This window comes from Felis catus, chromosome B3 (genome assembly GCF_018350175.1).
Source record: "Felis catus isolate Fca126 chromosome B3, F.catus_Fca126_mat1.0, whole genome shotgun sequence".
Classification (NCBI taxonomy): Eukaryota; Metazoa; Chordata; class Mammalia; order Carnivora; family Felidae; genus Felis; species Felis catus.
Window position 1 is genome coordinate 32,102,471 of NC_058373.1, and position 18,989 is coordinate 32,121,459.

The 18,989-nt window shown below is 51.2% G+C and overlaps 1 protein-coding gene across 5 annotated transcripts; it reads right to left on the reverse strand.

The window, feature by feature from the left end:
• Positions 1-765: 765 nt before the first annotated feature.
• On the reverse strand, positions 766-13,604 carry TBC1D21 (TBC1 domain family member 21). Of its 5 annotated transcripts, none has more exons than XM_019832079.3 (11): positions 13,391-13,604; positions 6,955-7,062; positions 6,719-6,822; positions 5,394-5,488; positions 4,752-4,858; positions 4,537-4,596; positions 3,486-3,582; positions 3,017-3,117; positions 1,928-2,044; positions 1,254-1,337; positions 766-1,115 (listed from the first exon to the last, which is right to left on the reverse strand). In XM_019832079.3, exons 1-11 carry the CDS (start codon positions 13,448-13,450, stop codon positions 1,023-1,025), a joined length of 1,026 nt encoding a protein of 341 aa, XP_019687638.1. In that variant the 5' UTR covers positions 13,451-13,604; the 3' UTR covers positions 766-1,022. The 5 variants fall into 5 exon arrangements, with proteins under 5 accessions (XP_019687638.1, XP_006932455.1, XP_003987011.1 ...); XM_006932393.5 differs by having other exon boundaries at positions 4,537-4,637; positions 4,748-4,858; positions 13,391-13,603; XM_003986962.5 differs by having other exon boundaries at positions 766-915; positions 4,537-4,637; positions 4,748-4,858; positions 13,391-13,602.
• Positions 13,605-18,989: the final 5,385 nt, after the last annotated feature.

Below are 18,989 nucleotides of genomic sequence, written 5' to 3' on the forward strand. Positions count from 1 at the left end.
ACTTGCAGAGCAGATATGGGGGCACCAGGCCAGCCCCGGCCCCTCTGCAGGTTCAGCCCCTTCTGGCCAATCTTCACGTCTGCCCCCAGGGCACAGCAGGCTGGGCAGGGGGCTCAGGGCTGTGGCACGGTCCGGTCCGGGGAGGGCACCCAGGGGGCAATCGATATGCCTGGGCCAGGGGACGGTTGTCTGGAGAAAGTGAGACTGAAGAAAAGAGTTTGGTTTGCGGATGCATTCCAGGCCGAGAAGGGACCGCGTGACCGGGAGGCTTTGAACCCAGGAGGGGAATGGCCTGTCCTGGGGAATGGCCTGCTAGCCAGAGACTTGGGCTGTGTCCTTCCTCAGACAGCCGGGGAAAGCCCTGGAAAAACACCTTAATGTGTGGCCGCCGTGTTGGGAGGAAGGGGGGAAGACGCGGGTCGTGTGTGCAGAGCTGTGTGGTCAGGCCCTCCTCTCGGGACCTGGTCTCGGGGATTGATCAGGCCTATTAGACACGTTCAGTTTGTCTTCCACAGGAGGCAGGGAGGGTCTCAAAGTCACTTACATCCTTACCCATTTGCGTTCGAGTGTGGAACCACCGTAGCCTTGGAAAGCCCTCAGCTGTGGAAGAGTTGTGACCCGCAAGGTCTCCCTGGCGGGCCTGCCCTCTCGCCAGCTCGTGATGGCCCTTCTCGCCCCCCAGGCCTCTCTTCTTATCAGACAATCCTCTCTGCCCTTACGTGTCGCCAGGCGATACACTGCCCACCACAAACTGTGAGTCCAAAGCCTGTTTCTCTTGTAGTTGTATTACCTACACTCTCACCCTAACGCCCCGTCAGACTTCATGGTTGAAGCACCACCTTCCTTCTGTCCTTTGAGGGCATCTGTCCATCGTGAGAGTCTTCAGAGAAAGAAATCCTTTAACGGCTGAGGAGCCTGGGGAAGAGGAGGGTTCTGGCAGATTGAGGTGGACAGACATTGTTCTGTTGAGCTCATTCTTCACGTTTGTCCAGCTAGTGACATTCTACGGAACCCCTGGGTGCTCAGTCCTGTGCCTGATCCACTGGGAGGGACACAGGGAACCAGGGGCGAGGGCCGTGTCCTCGGGCCGTGCAGTCTCCTTGGGGAGGCAGGAGCTGCAGAGGGAAAGCAGCAAAGAACCAGACACAAACTGTGTCTCTGAAGCCGGATATGCCTGCCGGGTGCTTGGGCTGGGCTTGGGAAATCAGAGAAGGCTTCTTGGAGGAGGAAGACAAATAATCGGGGCAACTTACATCTCTTTGGATGAGCTCAGCGTAAATCAAGCAGGCAGCAGAGATCAGCACATCAGCATCAAGGTCAATGAGGTTGTTGCAGGCCTGTGCAGAGAGAGGAAGCTGGGACGAAGCAGGTCTCCTTGGGCACAGGCGGCTGCCTCCCGCTTCAAGGGACAAGGCGGCTGCCCATGGCAGTCACTGGGGCCACCTGATCTCTCTCCAACCAGCCCAGCACAGTGCCTGATATTTCACCACTGGAACTTGATATATGGGGGAGATGGTAAATGTAGCTTTCCTGCTGGGCTCTAGGGAGTACCAGGGTTCCACTGAGTGATGCAGGGGCTTCTAAGGAGGACCCGTTTTATAATCGGGCTGCTACCCTGGAGCGTGTTGAACGTAGACCTCAGTTGCTTTTTTGAAATGCCAGAAAACTCTCTGTCTTTTGCCGCAGGAGGACCCTAGGGCTAAGGGATTAACTGTGAGGCAGCGAGCCCAGACAGTAAGAGGCGTTCAAGGCCTCGGGTTCTTCCTGTGCTAAACAGGGGTGCTGGGGATGGTTATGTCCCTCTGCATCAGGCTTGTCGTGAGGCTTAAATGAGCTGCTCTACAGAAGCACCAGCGCAGTGCTCAGGACATCACAGATTCCCGCCAGGGGCGAAGGGCTGGCCTGGCCCCAGGGCGGGTGCGCTCACCAGGATGATGTCATCCCTGGTCATGCTCTCCTGTAGCACCTGCTCGCGCACCATCTGCAGCATGCTGTAGGCCACCAGCACCTGGAAGTTCCTGCAGGGCTTCCCCGTCAGCAGAACCTGCAGGTGGCCGGTGAGTGTCAGCCTGGGCCCCTCAGCCGGAGACCGCAGCCAACCGGAGGATGGTGACCCACCCGCTGACTAGGCACCCGCCCAGGGTCAGCCGTTCCTGGGCCTCACTACTGACTCCCTCATTCGCTCATCCTGAGGCTACTGCGGGCTTGGAGAAAAAGGCTTCAGGGAATTCATTAGCTAGGGGGAAGGAAGAGGAGGAGAGAATGAGAGAGGGAAGGAGGGGAAGAGGAGGGGAGGGAGGGAGGGAGGGAGGGAGGGAGGAGAGGGTGAGGGAATGACCCGGTGACTGTAGCATTTGAGTGGAGCTTTGGCAAAGCAACGGTTGATGAGAAGTCAACCGTTCTGGGGGTGGCCATGGACTTGGGCATGGAGACCAGCAGGCCGTGAGGGAGGGATAAAGCAGGTGGGAGTTGACTCTGGGGGCACTGAATGCCAGGCTGAGGACTGGGCTGGGCAGGGCAGAAAGTGGGTGGTGGGTCCGTTCCCAGCGAGCTTCATCTGCTGATGGCCCAAGGGCCTGGGAGCAAAGAACTGCACCTTTGACCTGCCCTTTGGTGGGGGGGCCCTCCTTCTCCAGGAGTGAGGGGCCAGTAGGGAAACAGCACTCAGATGGAGGGGAAGGCAGAGGAAGGGGCAGCTGGGGAAGCAGAGCCGAGGGCGGCCCACCTGGGCAGGTGGTGGGAAAGCAGGCCAGGCTCCCCCCGCCCCCAACACGGGCCAGAGGCCCCTCCTTCCACCCTGACTGCCCTCCAGGAGGTGCTGGTGGGCCTGGATGAACAGATGGACCAGCTGATGTCCTAGCCTCCTCCCACGAGGCGGGAGCAGGGTCGCTGGCCCAGTAAACCCCAAGCTGCCGAAGTCCAACCCGGGCCAGCAATAAAGGGGAGGCGAGGGAAAGGGCTGCCCGCTGCATGCTGGAGGGGTGGGGCCTAGCCCTTCAGTCCAAGGAGGCCTCACCTCCCACAGCCTCCAGACATCTTCGAAGGACTTGAAGGCACGCTGGAAGCAGAAGCAGAACCAGGGGAAGAGGGACCGCACGGTCCCGGCACCCCTCCCTCCTGCGCAGAAGAGACAGGGGCGTCAGCCCAGAGGCCGTGGTCGGAGAACACAGGACAGCTCACGTGACAGAGCAAAGGCACACAGAGGGTGAAACGACAGCACGCCAACACGCTGGGGAAGTACGAAATGCCTGGCCCTCACTGTTCCAACCGCCTTTGGAGACTGGGGTGAATTTTCAACTGTCCGGATGCCAACGCCATCCGGGTGAACCGTGCTCCCAGGGCCTGGAGGGAAGACCAAATGACCCGCTCCCGCCCACCATGCGTGGGCCCGGCTGCCTGGGGCTGGGTCCTGGTGCCCCCTCATGCCTGCCCTGGTGGTGGGGGGGGGGCGACGTACTGTTGCAGGAGGCGGAGGGTCCACTCACTTAGGTGCTCAGCGAACACGGGGTCCAAGAAGTCGATCAGGTCGTTGAGCATGTCTAGGTTCTTGCCCACTCCGATGTTGATGACGCAGCTGTGCTCCTGAGAAAGATGGGCGGGAGGGAGGGAAACGGCACCTGTCTCCGTGTGGGGGCACCGGAAGAGCCAGCCCTCCTTCACAGCATCTTGGTTCTGGAGGCCCCGCGCGGGGCTGGCTCCAGGCTGGGCTCATGCCTCTGGATGAGCCTGGCTGCCTGGGTCTGGGCGTGTCTATGTGATCTGTGTCTGTAGGGGTGTTTGTTTGCACATGTGGATGCACCTGTGTGTGTGTGTGGTGGGGAGGCAGGGATGTTCCAGATGTGGCTCACGTGCAACGCATCCAGTTCTGCCTCTACACACATGCTGTGGGTCAGAACCAATTGGGACAAGGAAAGAGCAGTGAGCACCTTGCTGCAGGGATGGAGAGAGGGGTGAGGGTAGATGCTGAACAGCCTCTCACAGATCATAAGGAAAGGTTTTCCAGGGAGGATGTTCCAGGGAGCAGCAACTTTAAAAGCCCTCAACGTGGTCATTGTGGGGGTACATCTGGGGAGTACCGAGTCCCCCGCCGTGCCTGAAGTGCGGGGCGTGTGAAGGGGGCAGCGAGAGACAAGGCCAAAGATCGTCCTTGACTGCCTGGCCAAGGTTATTGGACTTTATTCTGGAGGCGATGGGGAGCCATGGAGGATTTGTGGGAGCAGAGCCATGTTTGGGGAGGGCAATGCCAGGAGAAGAAACCTTCACTGGGACTGGCCAGTTACACTCTTTCAAGGTTTGGGGAGAGCTGGACCCAGAGCACCTTTCTAGCCCTCTCCTCAATTCCAAAGCCTACAAAACACACAGCACTGTCCCCCAAAACCTCACTGGTGTCAGTGTTGCCTGTCCAGGCTCCTCTGGGACCCTGAGGGCTGTTTCAGGGCTGAAGGAAACGTCCGGCCTGCCAATGCCTGCCTGACCTCAAGGGGTTATTTGGGGAGTGGTAGGGAGGTGGTCCCTGAACTCGGGCCCAGCCCTCACCGTTTTCTGCAGGAAGAACTGGAAAAGCCAGAAGGTCTCATGGTCATGTTCCACCATCAGCTGGAAAAGCATCACCATCTCGTGGAAACCCTGCTGATACTCTGGGGGGGAGGGGGAGGGCAGTGAGGAGGGGCTGGGTGGGGGCAGGGAAGGGATTCCAGGAAGGAACTGAGAAAAGGGGGCTGCGGGGAGGCCCAGCCCCGTGGCCCACCTGCCTGGGTATTGCAGACATAACTCAGGAGCAGGATTTTCTCCAGTCTCTTCTTGTCGATAAGGACGTTGCCTAGGTGGTCTTTGTCGTAGAGTTTCTGAATGTCATATGCTAGGTTGCGGAAAAGAGACAGGTAGGGGGCACCAGATCACCTCCAGCAGGGGGGCCATGAATGAGTTCATTCCCCCAAAGGGTAAGACCCTAGGCACCCTAGGGAGGGGGCTGTGAAAAGTACATCGGCCTACATCTGCCCATGAGGCTCTACCCCTCACCATACCCTGAGCTGTTTGGCCGTGTCCCACCTCCAAATCTTTGACGACACTGTACCCTCTGCCAGGAATGCCCCCCCATCCCACCCCACCGGTTCTGTCCAACTGAAATCTAGCCTAGTTCAAGGCCCAAAGGGGAGAGATGAAGGCGAAGTGGCAGGAATAGGAATCACCCCGGGGGGAAAATGGTGCTGGGCATCTAGGGGCCCCCAGCAGAGATGGGGGATGGGCTAACCAAGGTTCAGCCAGCAAATTCCCTGTGGAGGCAGCTCCCAGGAACCAGGGGACCCATCGGCCCCTGGACATGACTGAGGAGGGGGCAGGCATGGCTTCAAGCCCTCCCCTCCACCCCGCCCTGCCCACCCAACTCCGCTCACCAATGTTATTCCGAGTCTCCATAAAGTTCCGGTGCAGGTTTTCCAGAAGGGGCTGAATCTTTCCATACATCTCGCATAAGGCCTCGTAGTTCTTCCTGTGAAGACAGAACTGAGGCTGAAAGAGGCAGCCTCCCCCTCCTGGCAAATCAAGGGAACTCTGCGGAGCACTCTCCAGGAGGCTGCACCCTCTCGCTGTGATGCCCCCTCTCATCCCCACCGGTGCCAGCCCTAACCACACTCTAATGTGCTCCTGGAGGGCAGCATGGAGGCAGGTTCAATCTTGTGGCTCTGGGGTCCCATGGCTGCTCCTGAATCCTGGCTCCACAAATTAATAACTGGGTGTTTGCAACTAGGGTCAGGCCTTGTGGACATCACTATACCTAAGCCTCAGTTTCCGCCTCTGTAGAATGGGGAGAATACTGGCACTTCCGCCCTAGAATCGGAAGGATTGGATGAGGCAGTGTCTAGTGTCCGTTACCAGAACGTGCTTAGGGCACGTAGGAGGCTGAACGGTGGCCCTCCAAAAGATATGTCTACGCCTTAGCCACCGAAACTTGAGCTTGTGAACTTATTTTTAAAAGGGCCTTTGCAGATGTAATTAAGGATCTCGAGATGAGATCAATCCAGATTATCCAGGTGGACCCTAAATCCAATGACGAGCGTCCTTCCAAGGACACACAGAAACACACAAAGGAGAGACAGAGAGAAGGCGAGTAGGCCATGCGACCATGGAGGCAGAGACTGGAAGAACACCCAGAGTCAGCAGGAGGAGGCATGGAAGGGTTGTCCCCTGGAGACATCAGGGAACGTGGCTGTGCTGGCACCTTGCTTTTGGGCCCCCGACCCCTGGAACCGAGAAAAAACATTTCTGCTGTTGCAAAGCCCCCGGTTTGTGGTGCCTTCTTTCAGCAGCCTCAGGAAACTGATACGGGCCTTGTCAGGGCTCTCAGGAATAGAGCATTCCCGGCGGACCCTCAGTTCCCCTACGGCCCTGGATCATTCTCCACTGGTCTCTTGTGTGTGAATCTTCAGCTCAGAGAGGCGCACGGGCTCTAGGGAAGGATGGGATGGGATGGTGGCGGGCCAGAGGAGTTGCTGGAATGAAGCCCATGCAGGGCAGTGTGTGGGCTGCTAAATGGAGCTGGGTGGGAATGTGCTGGCACCTCCCGTGTTCAGGCCCTGGGTCGGGAGCACGTGGGGGTTTTGTCTCTCAGGATAAGAAGTCCATCCGAGGGAAGAAGACTGAACTTGCCAGGCTGGGGTGGGCACTCCCACCCACCTGCACTGCCATCCACCCTCCCCTGACAGGATCTGGAATGTTCTACCTCCTTGTGCTGTCCACCGTGAGCCGCTCATCCTGGGAACTCTGCCATGAGTAGTAGCCCGTGAGGAACTTCCAGGCTTCTGTCCTCACCAAGGGGTGCAGACCCTGAGGTGTGGGTGAGAGGTGAGAGGTCACAGGCCCTTGGGGGTGCCTGCTGAAAGGGCCTCTCCGAACACCTGCCTGCCCTCTTGCCCACCCATGCCCCCCAGTGCCAGGGCAAGGCCTTGGGGATTGTACCCTTTCCAGGATGTTAACACAAATGGAGTCTCGTGATTTGGCCAACAGACCGTTCTCATCAAAGAAGGCATCCCATTCCGTCTTGTCAATGGGTGGTTTTCTCTTCACCTGGCAAGGACAATCACTTCAGCCTTCGTTAAGAAGCTTTGGCGTTTCTTTTAGGTGTGCTCTTTTTCCTTTCTGTTAATGTTTTATTTATTTCTGAGAGCGTGTAAGCAGGGAAGGGGCAAAGAGAGGGGGACAGAGGATCTGAAGCGGGCTCTGTACTAACAGCAGCGAGCCCAAGGTGGGGCTCAAACTCACGAACCATGAGACCATGACCCGAGCCGAAGTCGGATGCTCAAACAACTGAGCCAGCCAAGTGCCCCTAAGTGTGCTTTTTTCAATGTTATACTCTGGAGTTTTGTAATATGAGTCAAGTTCCCAGTCTCTGACTCACTTCTGGAAATCTATCCTGAAGAAATTACTGCAAAGTTATACAAAAATGCTGAAAGCACAATAATTTTCATTGCACATTACTTACCAAAATGAAAAACGCACGTGCTCTAAACATCATGCAATAAGGGAATAGTTAAATAAACTATAGTTTATATACTCAATGGAATATTGTGAGGCATAAAAAAATGATGCTGACAGGGAATGAATAATAATCTGGAAAAATCTAAATGTTAACAGAAAAAAGCAGAATACAAAATTACACATTCCGTATCTATCCTCTATCTTCCCTATGTGCTATCCTCCTTGTATACCTATGTCATATATTATAAAAACTACACCTCATATACTCTAATATAGAGTGAATTAATATGATTAAGATTCTGGCAGAAAAAAAACTGAAAAGAAAGCCCCCACCAATACCAAAAATCCCCACTAAAAGCAAGAGTGATTGTCTTCGAGAAATAGGATTCTACATAATTTTTTTCCTTTTTCTTGTATTTTTGAACTTTTCTACAATAATGTCTACTGCTTTGATAATGGAAAAATATAAAATAAGCACAAATTAAACACACCCATGGGCTCCATTTTGCCTTTCTTGGAAGAGTAAAACAATTCATCATAAGGAGTGGTTTCTGGTTTACATAAGAGATGTGTGTGTGTGTGCGTGTGTGTGTGTGTGTGTGTGTGTGCATATGTGTGTGTGCATGTGTGTGTGTGTGCATGTGTGTGTGTGTGCACGCGTGCACGTGTGTGTGTAACATGGGGGGAAAAGAGTGTGCTGCATGCAGAGTAATTAAAAATGCTCATAAGACAGTAACCAGGAGGTAAGAGCTCCTGTCAGGAATCTTCTATTGGAGAGAAGCGTGTCTTGAAACGCCACACTGCAGACATGAAGACATGCTAATGGACAGAGCTTGGCAGGTGACTAGACTTGCCTGATATATACACTCCCAACTTCCTGAGTACACCTGAATATGCACATGTGTGACTCAAATTCAAATTTGCATATGAGTCACCTGAGGATCTTCATAATATGCAGATTCTGACTCAGAAGGTCTGGTGTTGGGGCCCAGGGTGATGCATTTCTAACAAGCCCCCAGGAGATTTCTTTTTTTTTTTTAATTTTTTTTTTTAACATTTATTTATTTTTGAGACAGAGACAGAGCATGAACGGGGGAGGGTCAGAGAGAGGGAGACACAGAATCCGAAACAGGCTCCAGGCTCCGAGCTGTCAGCACAGAGCCCAACGCGGGGCTCGAACTCATGGACCACGAGATCATGACCTGAGCCAAAGTCGGAAGCTTGAGCCAAAGTCGGAAGCTTAACCGACTGAGCCACCCAGGCGCCCTGCCCCCAGGAGATTTCTGATGCTACTGGTCCTCTGATCACGAGAGAGAGGCAAGCTATTAGAAATCCCTTTAGCACTGGAAATGAAACAATAAGAGCCCACAGGTCCAGATTTGGGATAATTTCTACCGACTCCACATTCGATAGGGATGGATTGAGCACCTTTTTAACTCAAACATGCTCTGTCTTCTGAACCAAAATAGGACATGTGGGCCCAAGAAGATATCAGAAAAATCCCACCCTCATTGGAGATGGCCTAACCTTGGGGAGCGGGGTCTGTCCTGATGTCATGTCCCAAGTGCATAGACACTGTTGTCTGGGCAGACCAAAGCCAGGGTTCCATCCCTCCAACTGCCATCATGTTCTCCAAACCTGTACTCAGACTGCAACACTCAGCATGAACTGTGGCAGGAAGCAGGAGGGAATAGGCAAAGTTGGGCTGTGTCCTGGGATCCTTAATTATAAAAAGGAATGCATGGACTTTAGCAATGCATTTCCATATAAATCTTAGTCAACTTGTCAATTTCTACAGTAAAGACAGCTATGATTTTGATGGGGATTGCGCTGAATTTAAAGGTCAATTTGGGGAGCAATGATAATAATATTGAGCTTTCTGATCCATGAACATGGTATATTTCTTCGTCTATTAAGATCTTCTTTAATGTCTCTAAGCATTGTTTCGTAATTTTCGGTATATAGGCTATTCATATATTTTGTCAGATTTATCCCTAACTATTTTGGTTTGGGGGGGTGTTATTTTAAAAGTTGGTGTTTTTAAACTTCCCAACTATTCATTGCTGTATATAGAAATACAATGGATTTTTGCATATTGATCTTGTATTCTGCCCCCTTATTAGTCCTAGTGGCTTTTGTGGGATTCCATGGGATTTATTATAGAGGTCAACAATCAGTAAACTACAACCCATGGACCAAATCTGGCCTGCAACCTGTTTTTTTTTTAAATAAAGCTTTATTGGCACACAGTCATGCCCATTCATTCATGTATTGTCTGTGGCTGCTTTCATGCTAAAATAGCAGAGTTAAGTAGTTGTGACAGAAACATTTGATACACAAAGACTAACATACTTACTATCTAGACCTCTGCAGAAAAAGTTTACCAGCCCTGATATAGACAAGTTTCTTCTCTTATAATTTCGTTGATTTTGGTACCAGGGTAATGTTGGGTTCATAGAATGAGCAGGGATGTATTCTCACTTAAAAACTTTTTAGAATAGTTTGGATAGAATTGATATTATTTCTTTCTTCAATATTTGGTATAACTTACCCATGAAGCCATCTAGGCCTAGGGTATTCTTTTGTAGGAAGATTTTTAACTATAAATTTAATTTTTTTATTAGATTGAAGGATAGAGTCAGAAGAGTTTGTTTTATTTTTTTTGCTTAAAAAATTAGAGATTTATAGGAACAAGGCATTTCCCTTCTAATCCCCTTTAAAAATAAAAGTAAATAATACAGGAAACAACAAGGAATTAAGAAAAGCATAAACATAAAAAATGATACAAACCCAAAGAAATCAATTATTAAAATAAATGCATTAAATTCTCTGGTTAGTTGTAAACATCTATGAAGCATTGATGAGGTGCCAGGCACTGTTCTAAGCACTTTATATTTATCACTTAATCTTTGCAACCACCCGTGAGGTAGGTGTGGTTATTACACTGTTTTACAGATCAGGGAATTGAGGCTGGAAGAGGGTTGGTTAGTATATCTGAAGTCATACAATAAATATTAAGGCTGAGATTTGAACCCAGAGCTGTTTGGTGCAAGAATCAGGGAGTTTAACCCCAATCCCATGCTACCAGGGAGAGTAAAAAGCAAGGATTTTCCATTTGAATGGAAAATACATACCTGATACCTGATACAAGCTGTTAACAAAAGGCATACCTTAAAATCTAATGGCGTAGAAAGATTAAAAAATAAATGATGAACAAAGATATGAAAAAAGGGTCAAATGCGATGAAAGGGTGGCAAAGTAAGTGATGTGCACAGAAACCATAATAAGAGGTATGGCATCAGCACAATAAGGCAGAGATAATTAGAAATGTCACAAGAAGGTGTTTGCCGAGTGCTCAGTGAATTTATGTTACTAAACCTCTACCTGCAACAATTGGCCATCCTCCTACTTTGCCATGGCTGAATTTGCTTACAAAAAGCCACTGACTTGTGGGGTGCCTGGGCGGCTCAGTCAGCTGAGTGTCCAGCTCTTGATTTTGGCTCAGGCCATGATCCTAGGGTTGTGGGATTGAGCCCTGCGTAGGTCTCCATGCTGAGCACGGAGCCTGCTTAAGATTCTCTCTCTCTCTCTCTCTCTCTCTCTCTCTCTCTCTAGCCCCTCTCCCCCGCCCTCACTCTCTCATTAAAAAAAGAAAACAGAAAAGAAAAAGTCACTGACTTCTCCTTCCAGGAAGCTCAATTTCTCTATTTCCACCACTTCTGTGGGCAAAACTTAAACAAACTACAGGCCAACCACAAGAACATCTAAGACATTTGCTAGCAAGCCAAGGACAAACACAAGAAGCTTGTTGACCTGTAGAGGCCTAAAGGGAAAATTTCCACACAGAGGGCCCCTCCCTCTCTTCTCCAGGATATTCACACCACCTGTCTATGCCGGAAATCAGAGACCAGAATCTGTATCTGGGGTCCTTCGAAGTATTAGAGACTGTCAACTCAATAATCTCTCAAATCCATCTTCCGACTCCCACATTCGCCCATTCCCGGCTCCGCTTACTAGTAACGCCCTGCACCACCAACTGGGTACAATTACCTGGTGATCCAGGAGGGGAGATACATAGGCCATGAGGTACTGGATACTCTTTAGCTCTGCAGTAGCTTTTTTTCCTGGTCTCTTAGGAAGAGGACTGCTAGACGGAGCCGTTGTGAAAATCTCCCACCTCCACGGTGTGCTTAAGTAGGTTAAAACTCCCCACCAGCAAACCTGGGGACACCTTGGCCACGTTTCCTCTAGAGAGGGGGGCCGGAAGTAGGAGTCCTAAGTGGCTCAGTTTCTCTAACATCCTCCTCCTGCCGGAGGCCCGGGCTGTAGGCATACATCTCCCCACCCTCCTTCTATTCTGCTTCATTGGGTTGAAGATTTTCTCTAGCATTCTTACAAAATAGGAAAGCTACTGGAGGGTAAAGCAAACTTTCCAGGAGGGTTCCTGATGCCATGTTGCTCTGAAAACTCATAGGGACAGAGCCCCCAGTAGGCCTCGGAAGGGTCACAGGCTACTTATGGTTCCCAGCCGCTTCCACTCCAGTTCCCTTGAGGGACAAGACACGCTCTCACCAGTAAGAGTGGCTCATCATGGCAGTGATTCTCACCCAGGGGAGAGCAGGGTGGCCCAAGGAGGGAAGGAATGTTAAAATTGGGGTGGGGGGAAGCATATATGCAACTTGAAAGTTACCTGGGTGATTATTAGCAACCCAGGTGTGGGGGTGTATCATCCATATAGCAGAGCGATTAAATGAACGGTTTAAAATAGTGGTTCTCAAAGTTAGCTCCGGATCATACTCCCCCGGAGTGCTTGTCAAACACAGATCATTGGCCCTCACCTCCGGAGTTTTTGGTTCAGGTCACCTGGGGATCAAGAGTCTGCATTTCTTACAAGTCCCCCATTGATGCTGATGCTGCAGTTCTGGGCACCACATTTGGAGAGTCACCGATGTAGAATGCCACCTCTGCCACTTAACAGTGTGACTTTACTCAACAGTGTGACTTTAGGCAAGTTGCTTAGTCTCTGTGCTGCAACTTTTTCATAAAATGAAGACAATAGCATCCTACACCTCCTATATGGTTATGGTGAGAATAAGGGACTCTAAGTAAAGCATTTAGAACAGCCATTGTACATAATAAAGGCTATGTGACAGTTTGTTATTTTATAATTATCACTCTCTACATTCAGAGAAATGAATAGAGATATAAAGAAAATCCAAATCAAGACCTGATAGTAATCTGCAATAAAGCAATAACATTTAAAACTCAGGGAGAGACCGATATTACCCTATGTGTTAGCTAACTAGAATTTAAAACAAAAACTTGGAACAAAAAAAGGAATATAAAAAAATAAAATACAACTCAGGGAGAAAGGTGCCCATTTTGCAGTTCTGCTTTTTTTAATGTATCATTCTCTTAATCCGTATGATTAATGAAACTCAAGATTGGTTAAGGTCATTATAATCAGTTATGATTTTAAAAAATACACTGTGTGGAAAATTTTTATGACTGAGGCTGCCTTTTAATGAATACATTTTATTAAGTGGACTTGAAACCACCTACTAACAAAAGCATTACTGCCACCTGGTGGCAGCATACCAAAATTGTTGGCAAAAGCGCCAAGGAAAATTTATCAGCATCTACAAGTTTGTACTTGCAAACCCAAAACTCATTAAAGTTAGAATATCACATACAGGGAAAGGTAACCGGCTTAGAGAGAAGGGTGAAAGGGAGAAAGACGACCTGTGTTTTTCAGTCCTGTGGTTAGTGCTGATGTGAGATCAAGGTACAGCCTACCCTACTCAACCTTCCAGGCCAGCTCAGGGTTCTAGTCCTACCCACCCAGCAGGGGAAAGTGGCCCTAATGCAAACCAGAAGTTGGGGAGGGAGGGACTTGGAGTTGATGAAGAACACGCACCAGGATGAAGGAGGCTGACCACCTGGCAGAGAGGCTGTTTTCAGGAGAGAGGGTGGTCATGGCCCCTGCGGTCCGGCTTCAAAGCAGCTTTTGACCAGAGCTCACTTGGAGCCCTAACTGATGCAGGGGAAGGCAGTCTTCTTTTGGGGGGATGAGCTGCATTCCCAGAGGGAACTGGGCCCCTCCTTGACGCCTGAACAGAACCAGCCAGCATGTGTCACAAGGCCCCTGGAACCCTCATCACAGTGACCTTGGAACCTGGGAGCACTCAGCCTCAGAAGTAAGGCACATCCAGGAACTAAGATGACCAGCCAGCCCGAAAAATCACAGGACACACAGGATGTGTGGAGGTTGGGGTCACAGGACGCGCAGACCAATGTGCTGGGCAGGTCAGGGAAGGCTTCCGAGGAGAGGTGGGCCAGGAAGCCTTTCTCCCTGTCTCTGGCTGTCCCTTCTCTGGGTTCCCTTCCCTTGTTATCCCACAGATCAGTACCCAAACCGGGATAACACCCAGAATCTGAGCTTCAGGTTTCTTGCATGTCAATTCCAGAGATTCAGAATCAGCGGCCTGGGTGGGGGACCTGGCGTACTGTGTTTTGAAAAACTCCCTGGTGACTCAGAGTCAGTATTTGAATGGTAGCTTCTGGGGATAGAGACCGGTTTTTCCTATCGTTATATCCAGTGCACTTCAGACAGGGGCCTGCGCGACTGAATGAAGGATTTAATTGAATGGAAGAACGAATGGATCTCTCTTAGATCTCGTCTCCTTGTCCTCTCTGAAGGCATCGCAGAGGTTTCTGTTCCATGTCTTCTCTCCCTTCCAACCCTGGGTTCCTCAGGCCAGGGTCAATGTCGGATTTCCTTTGTGCTTTCCTCCCAGTGCCAATCTCTGCTGCCTGGCACTTGGCAGGTTCTCCGTATTTGAACGAATCTGAGGAGTTGGCTCCTCTCGGCTCCAGCATCACTGTTTCTCGACCTTAAGCATGGCTACCCGGGTCCAGGCCATTAAAGGCATCTGGCCCTAAAGCATCCATAGTCATTAGGAGGTAGCAGTAATTAGACCAACTAAATTGGAATCGGGAGCTGGGAGATGGAATTCGGACTCTGACCTTAAATTTGGATGTCCCTCCCCCCCTCCTGAGCCATGGGTCCCCCAGCCACGAAATCAGAACACAGTCAACCTCTGGCTCTCACATCCTTATTAGCATAATGAATCGGCAGCCACGCAGGAGTCTTCGAGTGGACACAATTCGCTGTCTCATTTACGGTTACTGTTCTGCTAGCTTGTGGCACCGCGGGGGTCCTTTGAAATCAAACACCTTATTCTCTGCCTCCCTCCACCACGCCATGCCAGCCCAGCAAAGCATTATAGCCTCTTCCCCTTAATCTGCTGCCCCCAGGTCTTCATGGAGGAGGGGGTGGGCGGCTTTGAGCAGGCAAGGCGTGGAATGAGGGTGAGGCAGCCACCCACGGCCGGGCGCCTCCATTCTGACGCCTGCAAGAAGCTTCCAAAGCAAACGTCCAGAGCAGGAGGCATGGCGTGAGCATTACTCACCGTTTGGGATCATCTATGCCTCTGCTGCTCCACATTAATGATGTCGACAACTGAGAAGCAACTGCCGTTTTCCCCGAAGCTCGGGATCTGGCAGGGGGTTGGAAAAGCTGTGTGCTAAATCCGACGTGGTTTCTAAAACGAACGTGATGGCCATACATCATCTACTGAACTTCCCTTCACCTCTGGCTCCCCATCTGTAAATTGTAGGTAATAACCCTTGCCCAAATTAGCCCGGATAGTTTGGTCATATTACAAAAGCCTCAGAACAACCACGTGGAGGCTTAATATTCAAATGGAACGGCAGGACACTGAGCTGAAGCAGGAAGGGTTTTTGATCCCTTGGACTCTTTTTGCTGATACTTACAAGGGATTTACAAGTGTCAATCTCTTTTCTCCAGGGCTGAACGGTTCCTTTCCGTGTCCATTTATTCGCATAATCCCCCAAATTCTTTAGATTCCCCTGTATCACTTTTTCTCTTATGCATTTCCCCCCCTCCTTGATGGGAGCCCAGTTTTTCTGCTTTACATTTCTGTACTTGGGGGTTCTTCAGGGCACAAGAATCTCAGGCTTTTCAAATATTATTCTTGGTACTGGAGTATGGGCCAAGGACGGAGAGAGCTAGAATTTGCATTAAAGTAGTCCCGGGAGGGAGCAAACCTTGCAGCCCATCTTTTCTCCAGGGGATCTGGTTGTCCACTGGCTGATGGGTGTAGCCGTGAGGCAGGAGGGTGGTGGTGAGGCTTGGAAGGTGCCGGGGGAAGACCCTCTCATCCTCAGAAGTGCAGGGCTCGTGCAGTAAGAAAGCCCATGGGCTTTGGTGCCAGAAAAACCCAGGTTCAATTCCTGACCATGCCGCCCAACCAACCACGTGATCTTGGTCCCACCTAGGGAAGGCCATGAAGTCTTTCCACTTCCGCCTGGCCACTCAGGAGGGGGCTCTGGGCCTGAGACACTTCCTTACCAAGAGACAGGGAGTCCTCACAGCCTGTGCTGGATTTATCGCCTCCTGCGGGGACGCCTGCTTCCGTTCCAGATTCAACATGCGCGCTTCTGTTCTGCTTAAGTGTGTGCGTCACATGGCGCCTGGCCAATCCCCACTGCCGTATCTCTTCCCATCCGGGAGGGAATGGGGTCCTTTGTGGCATGAGAGGGGTGCGCGTAGATCAGAGCCCTGTGTCCGCTTGTGGGACGAGACCCGCTGGCCATGGCGGACCAACGCCCACTGCTGATGTTGATCCTGATCTATTTATGTGAGCAAAGCCTTGTTCCCTCCAGCTCCTGTGTGAGTAGTGTCTTTCCTGGTGATGCTGACCCCTGCAAGCCATGAGTGGGTTGACATGTGGAGATGCTGCGCCTGGAGGCAGGCACTGCTGGGCTACTTGCTCTCCTCCATGCGGCGGGACTCCTCCCCCAAGGGTAGACACCATCTCTTACCCGTCTGAGTGGGGGGAGGGCAGGGGAGGGGAGAGGTGTGATAATACCTCAGGGAACTGAAGGGTAGGTGAAGCAATGTGCATGAAGAGCCTGGCCCGGGCCTGGAGCACAGGGCCACCCAGTGCATGGCAGTTATTGTTAACCTCAGCATCACCATTTTCGTTACTGATGCCCAGGACGTGTCCATACAAATCTCTGTGGACTAGACTTGAATCAAGTGCTGCCTGCTTCCGTGAGGCTTGTAGTAATATCAGTGTGAAGGTTCAAAGATCCCACGAGCCAGACAGTTTCTGTTTCTCTGCCTTTCTCCGGGAGCCCAAGGACCAGGATTACCATAAAAGTGGGTTGAGGCCAGTATTAGAAATTAAGTTCCCTTAAGCTCCTTAGGTCAGTGCAATACAACACAACTCAATGACGTGCAGTGTGACAGTGTCCCTGCAACAACTACCCGTTCGCCCCTTCAAAGGACACCTACCCATGACTGTCGAAGTCTGGGACACGCTAGTTCTTGGAATAAATCACACACATTTTGATTTTATTTCATTCCAAAGTGCCAGCGATCTTTTATGCTAAAGCAGTATTTTTCTCTTTGCCCCTCGTTGTGAGGAACCAGGATAAGTTTAGATTTCCCACAGCAGGTTTCCTGCCCTCGCCCCCATGGAGCACGGTATTTCTGACAATGCCGGAGACAGCTGCACATCACGTGTCACTAATATGAAGGAAGCGGGGAACGGGGAGCCGGGGACGCAGATGGCTGTCTTCCGAGCACTGTGGTAAGCTGGAATCCCCCAGAGAAATAGCCAGCCACCCCGAAGTCCCCTGAGCTTTTGGAGGGCTTAAGGGTTATCTGCTGCATGTTGGGTCATTTTTAAAAAAAATGTTTAATGTTTATTTATGTCTGAGAGAGAGAGAGACAGCAAGCAGGGGAGGCACAGAGAGAGGGAGACACAGAATCCGAAGCAGGCTCCAGGCTCTGAGCTGTCAGCACGGAGCCCGATGCGGGGCTCGAACTCACAGACCGAGAGATCATGACCTGAGCTGAAGTCAGACACTTAACTGACTGAGCCACCCAGGTGCCCCTGCACGTTGGGTCGTTTTCAAGGTCTTGGGGAGCCCTCACTGGCTCCCCAGTCAGTTGAAGATGACACCTCTATTACCTCCCATCCAGCTGTCATGCACACCGGAAATAACCCACAGGAGCAACTCTGGGCAGAAGCCACCATAGTCAGCCAAAGAGGGAAACTCAGCCCTGGGCAGTAAGGCTGAGTCCCAGTGCACTCCCTCCTGCTCTGAAGGAGCCTTGCCCCCTAGGGGTCCTCACCCTCATTCTCCCTGACTCCTGACCTCCAGCCCAGTCTCCTGGGGCACCATCAAGTACTTAGCTCTGACTCTCGCCAAGCCATGGCTGGGTCTTTTATGCTGTCATGTCCACTGATCATTTGGCCCCCACAAGTCCCCTGTTGTCCGCAGACATCTAGATCACAGCGCGTTTGCTCTCTACCTCTGGGAAAGAATTTTATGAATGTCAGTGCTGGCCTTGACCATCCTGTGAGGGTAACAGAAGCCCAGAGAGGTTAAGTTACTTGCTTGGGATCACCCAGCGAGAAGTGAGGGAGCCAGCCACCTCCTAGGTCCACCCAGCTTTGCCACTAGCCGGGCTGTCTCTGTGTCACTTTGGCAGAAGTGGGCATCTCTGCGCCCCTTGCTGGCTCAGGGGACTTGTGATCCCACAACCCAGCGGGGAGGAGGCGGTTTGCCATGGCTCCTTCTTCCAGATTCTAAACTAGTCATTCAGCCCCAAAACAATGCGCCGTGATGGTCGGGGGACGGAGTGCGGAAGTGTTCAATGTAGCTTATAAAGGTGATGGAAAGAGTGAGATGGAGAGGAAAAAGGACAAGAAATTCCAGCAAACTCCAGGGACTGCTAATGGAGAGAAATAATGTGGCTAATTACATCTCTGAAGGCCATCCGTTCCAAGATGAATTTTTAGTGCAAAAATAATGCATTTCCCCTGCTGCTTGAATCAGGGAGGGAAGGGACTGAGCGGTCTCCCAGTGCAGGCCAGAGCAGCTGTGCATGCCAGCGCCTCCCCCTTCACCCGTGTCTCTTCCCAGAGCCCTCATCCCTAGGGTGCCCATGACGCCACAGTGCAAGCCGGGTGCCCCTCACGTGCCCTAGGCTCCAGGAACACCAGTGTGGACAAAGGCCAGTAACTGTCCTCACAGCCTCAAAGCTCCGGGTTTCCCTCCTGCAGCCCCCAGAGGGCTTCCCGAGGTATTCCTCTGCCCACTCCCCTTTCCCCCTCTCCCCACCAGGGAGTCATGGATCTTAGATCCAGGGGTGTAAAGCTCCTCATGTGAAATGAAACCCTTGCCTCTAACGTTCCAAATGCATCTGTTTGCTACACGTGGGTTTTGCAGGAAATGAGCCCCATTCTCCCCTCTTTCTGGGGGTAATATATAGATCAGAATGGAAAAGAGAAGCATGAGTTTTAGAGTCAACCAGACCTGGGTTCAGATCCCAGGCTTGAAACTTATTTGTGGTGTGACCCAGGGCAAGTGATTTACTTTTCTAGGCTCAGTTTCCTTACCTGTAAAATGGGGTAACA

What these genes read in the sequence shown, in the direction of transcription:
- TBC1D21 (XM_006932393.5), bottom strand. Translation starts at nt 13,450, where the DNA reads ATGACCACCCTCTCTCCTGAAAACAGCCTCTCTGCCAGGTGGTCAGCC. An exon ending in AGTTCTTCCTGCAGAAAACG is followed by an intron (nt 3,583 to 4,536) that starts GTGAGGGCTGGG and finishes CATCTTTCTCAG; the next exon opens with GAGCACAGCTGCGTCATCAA. An exon ending in CTGAGCTCATCCAAAGAGAT is followed by an intron (nt 1,116 to 1,253) that starts GTAAGTTGCCCC and finishes TTCCCTCTGCAG; the next exon opens with CTCCTGCCTCCCCAAGGAGA.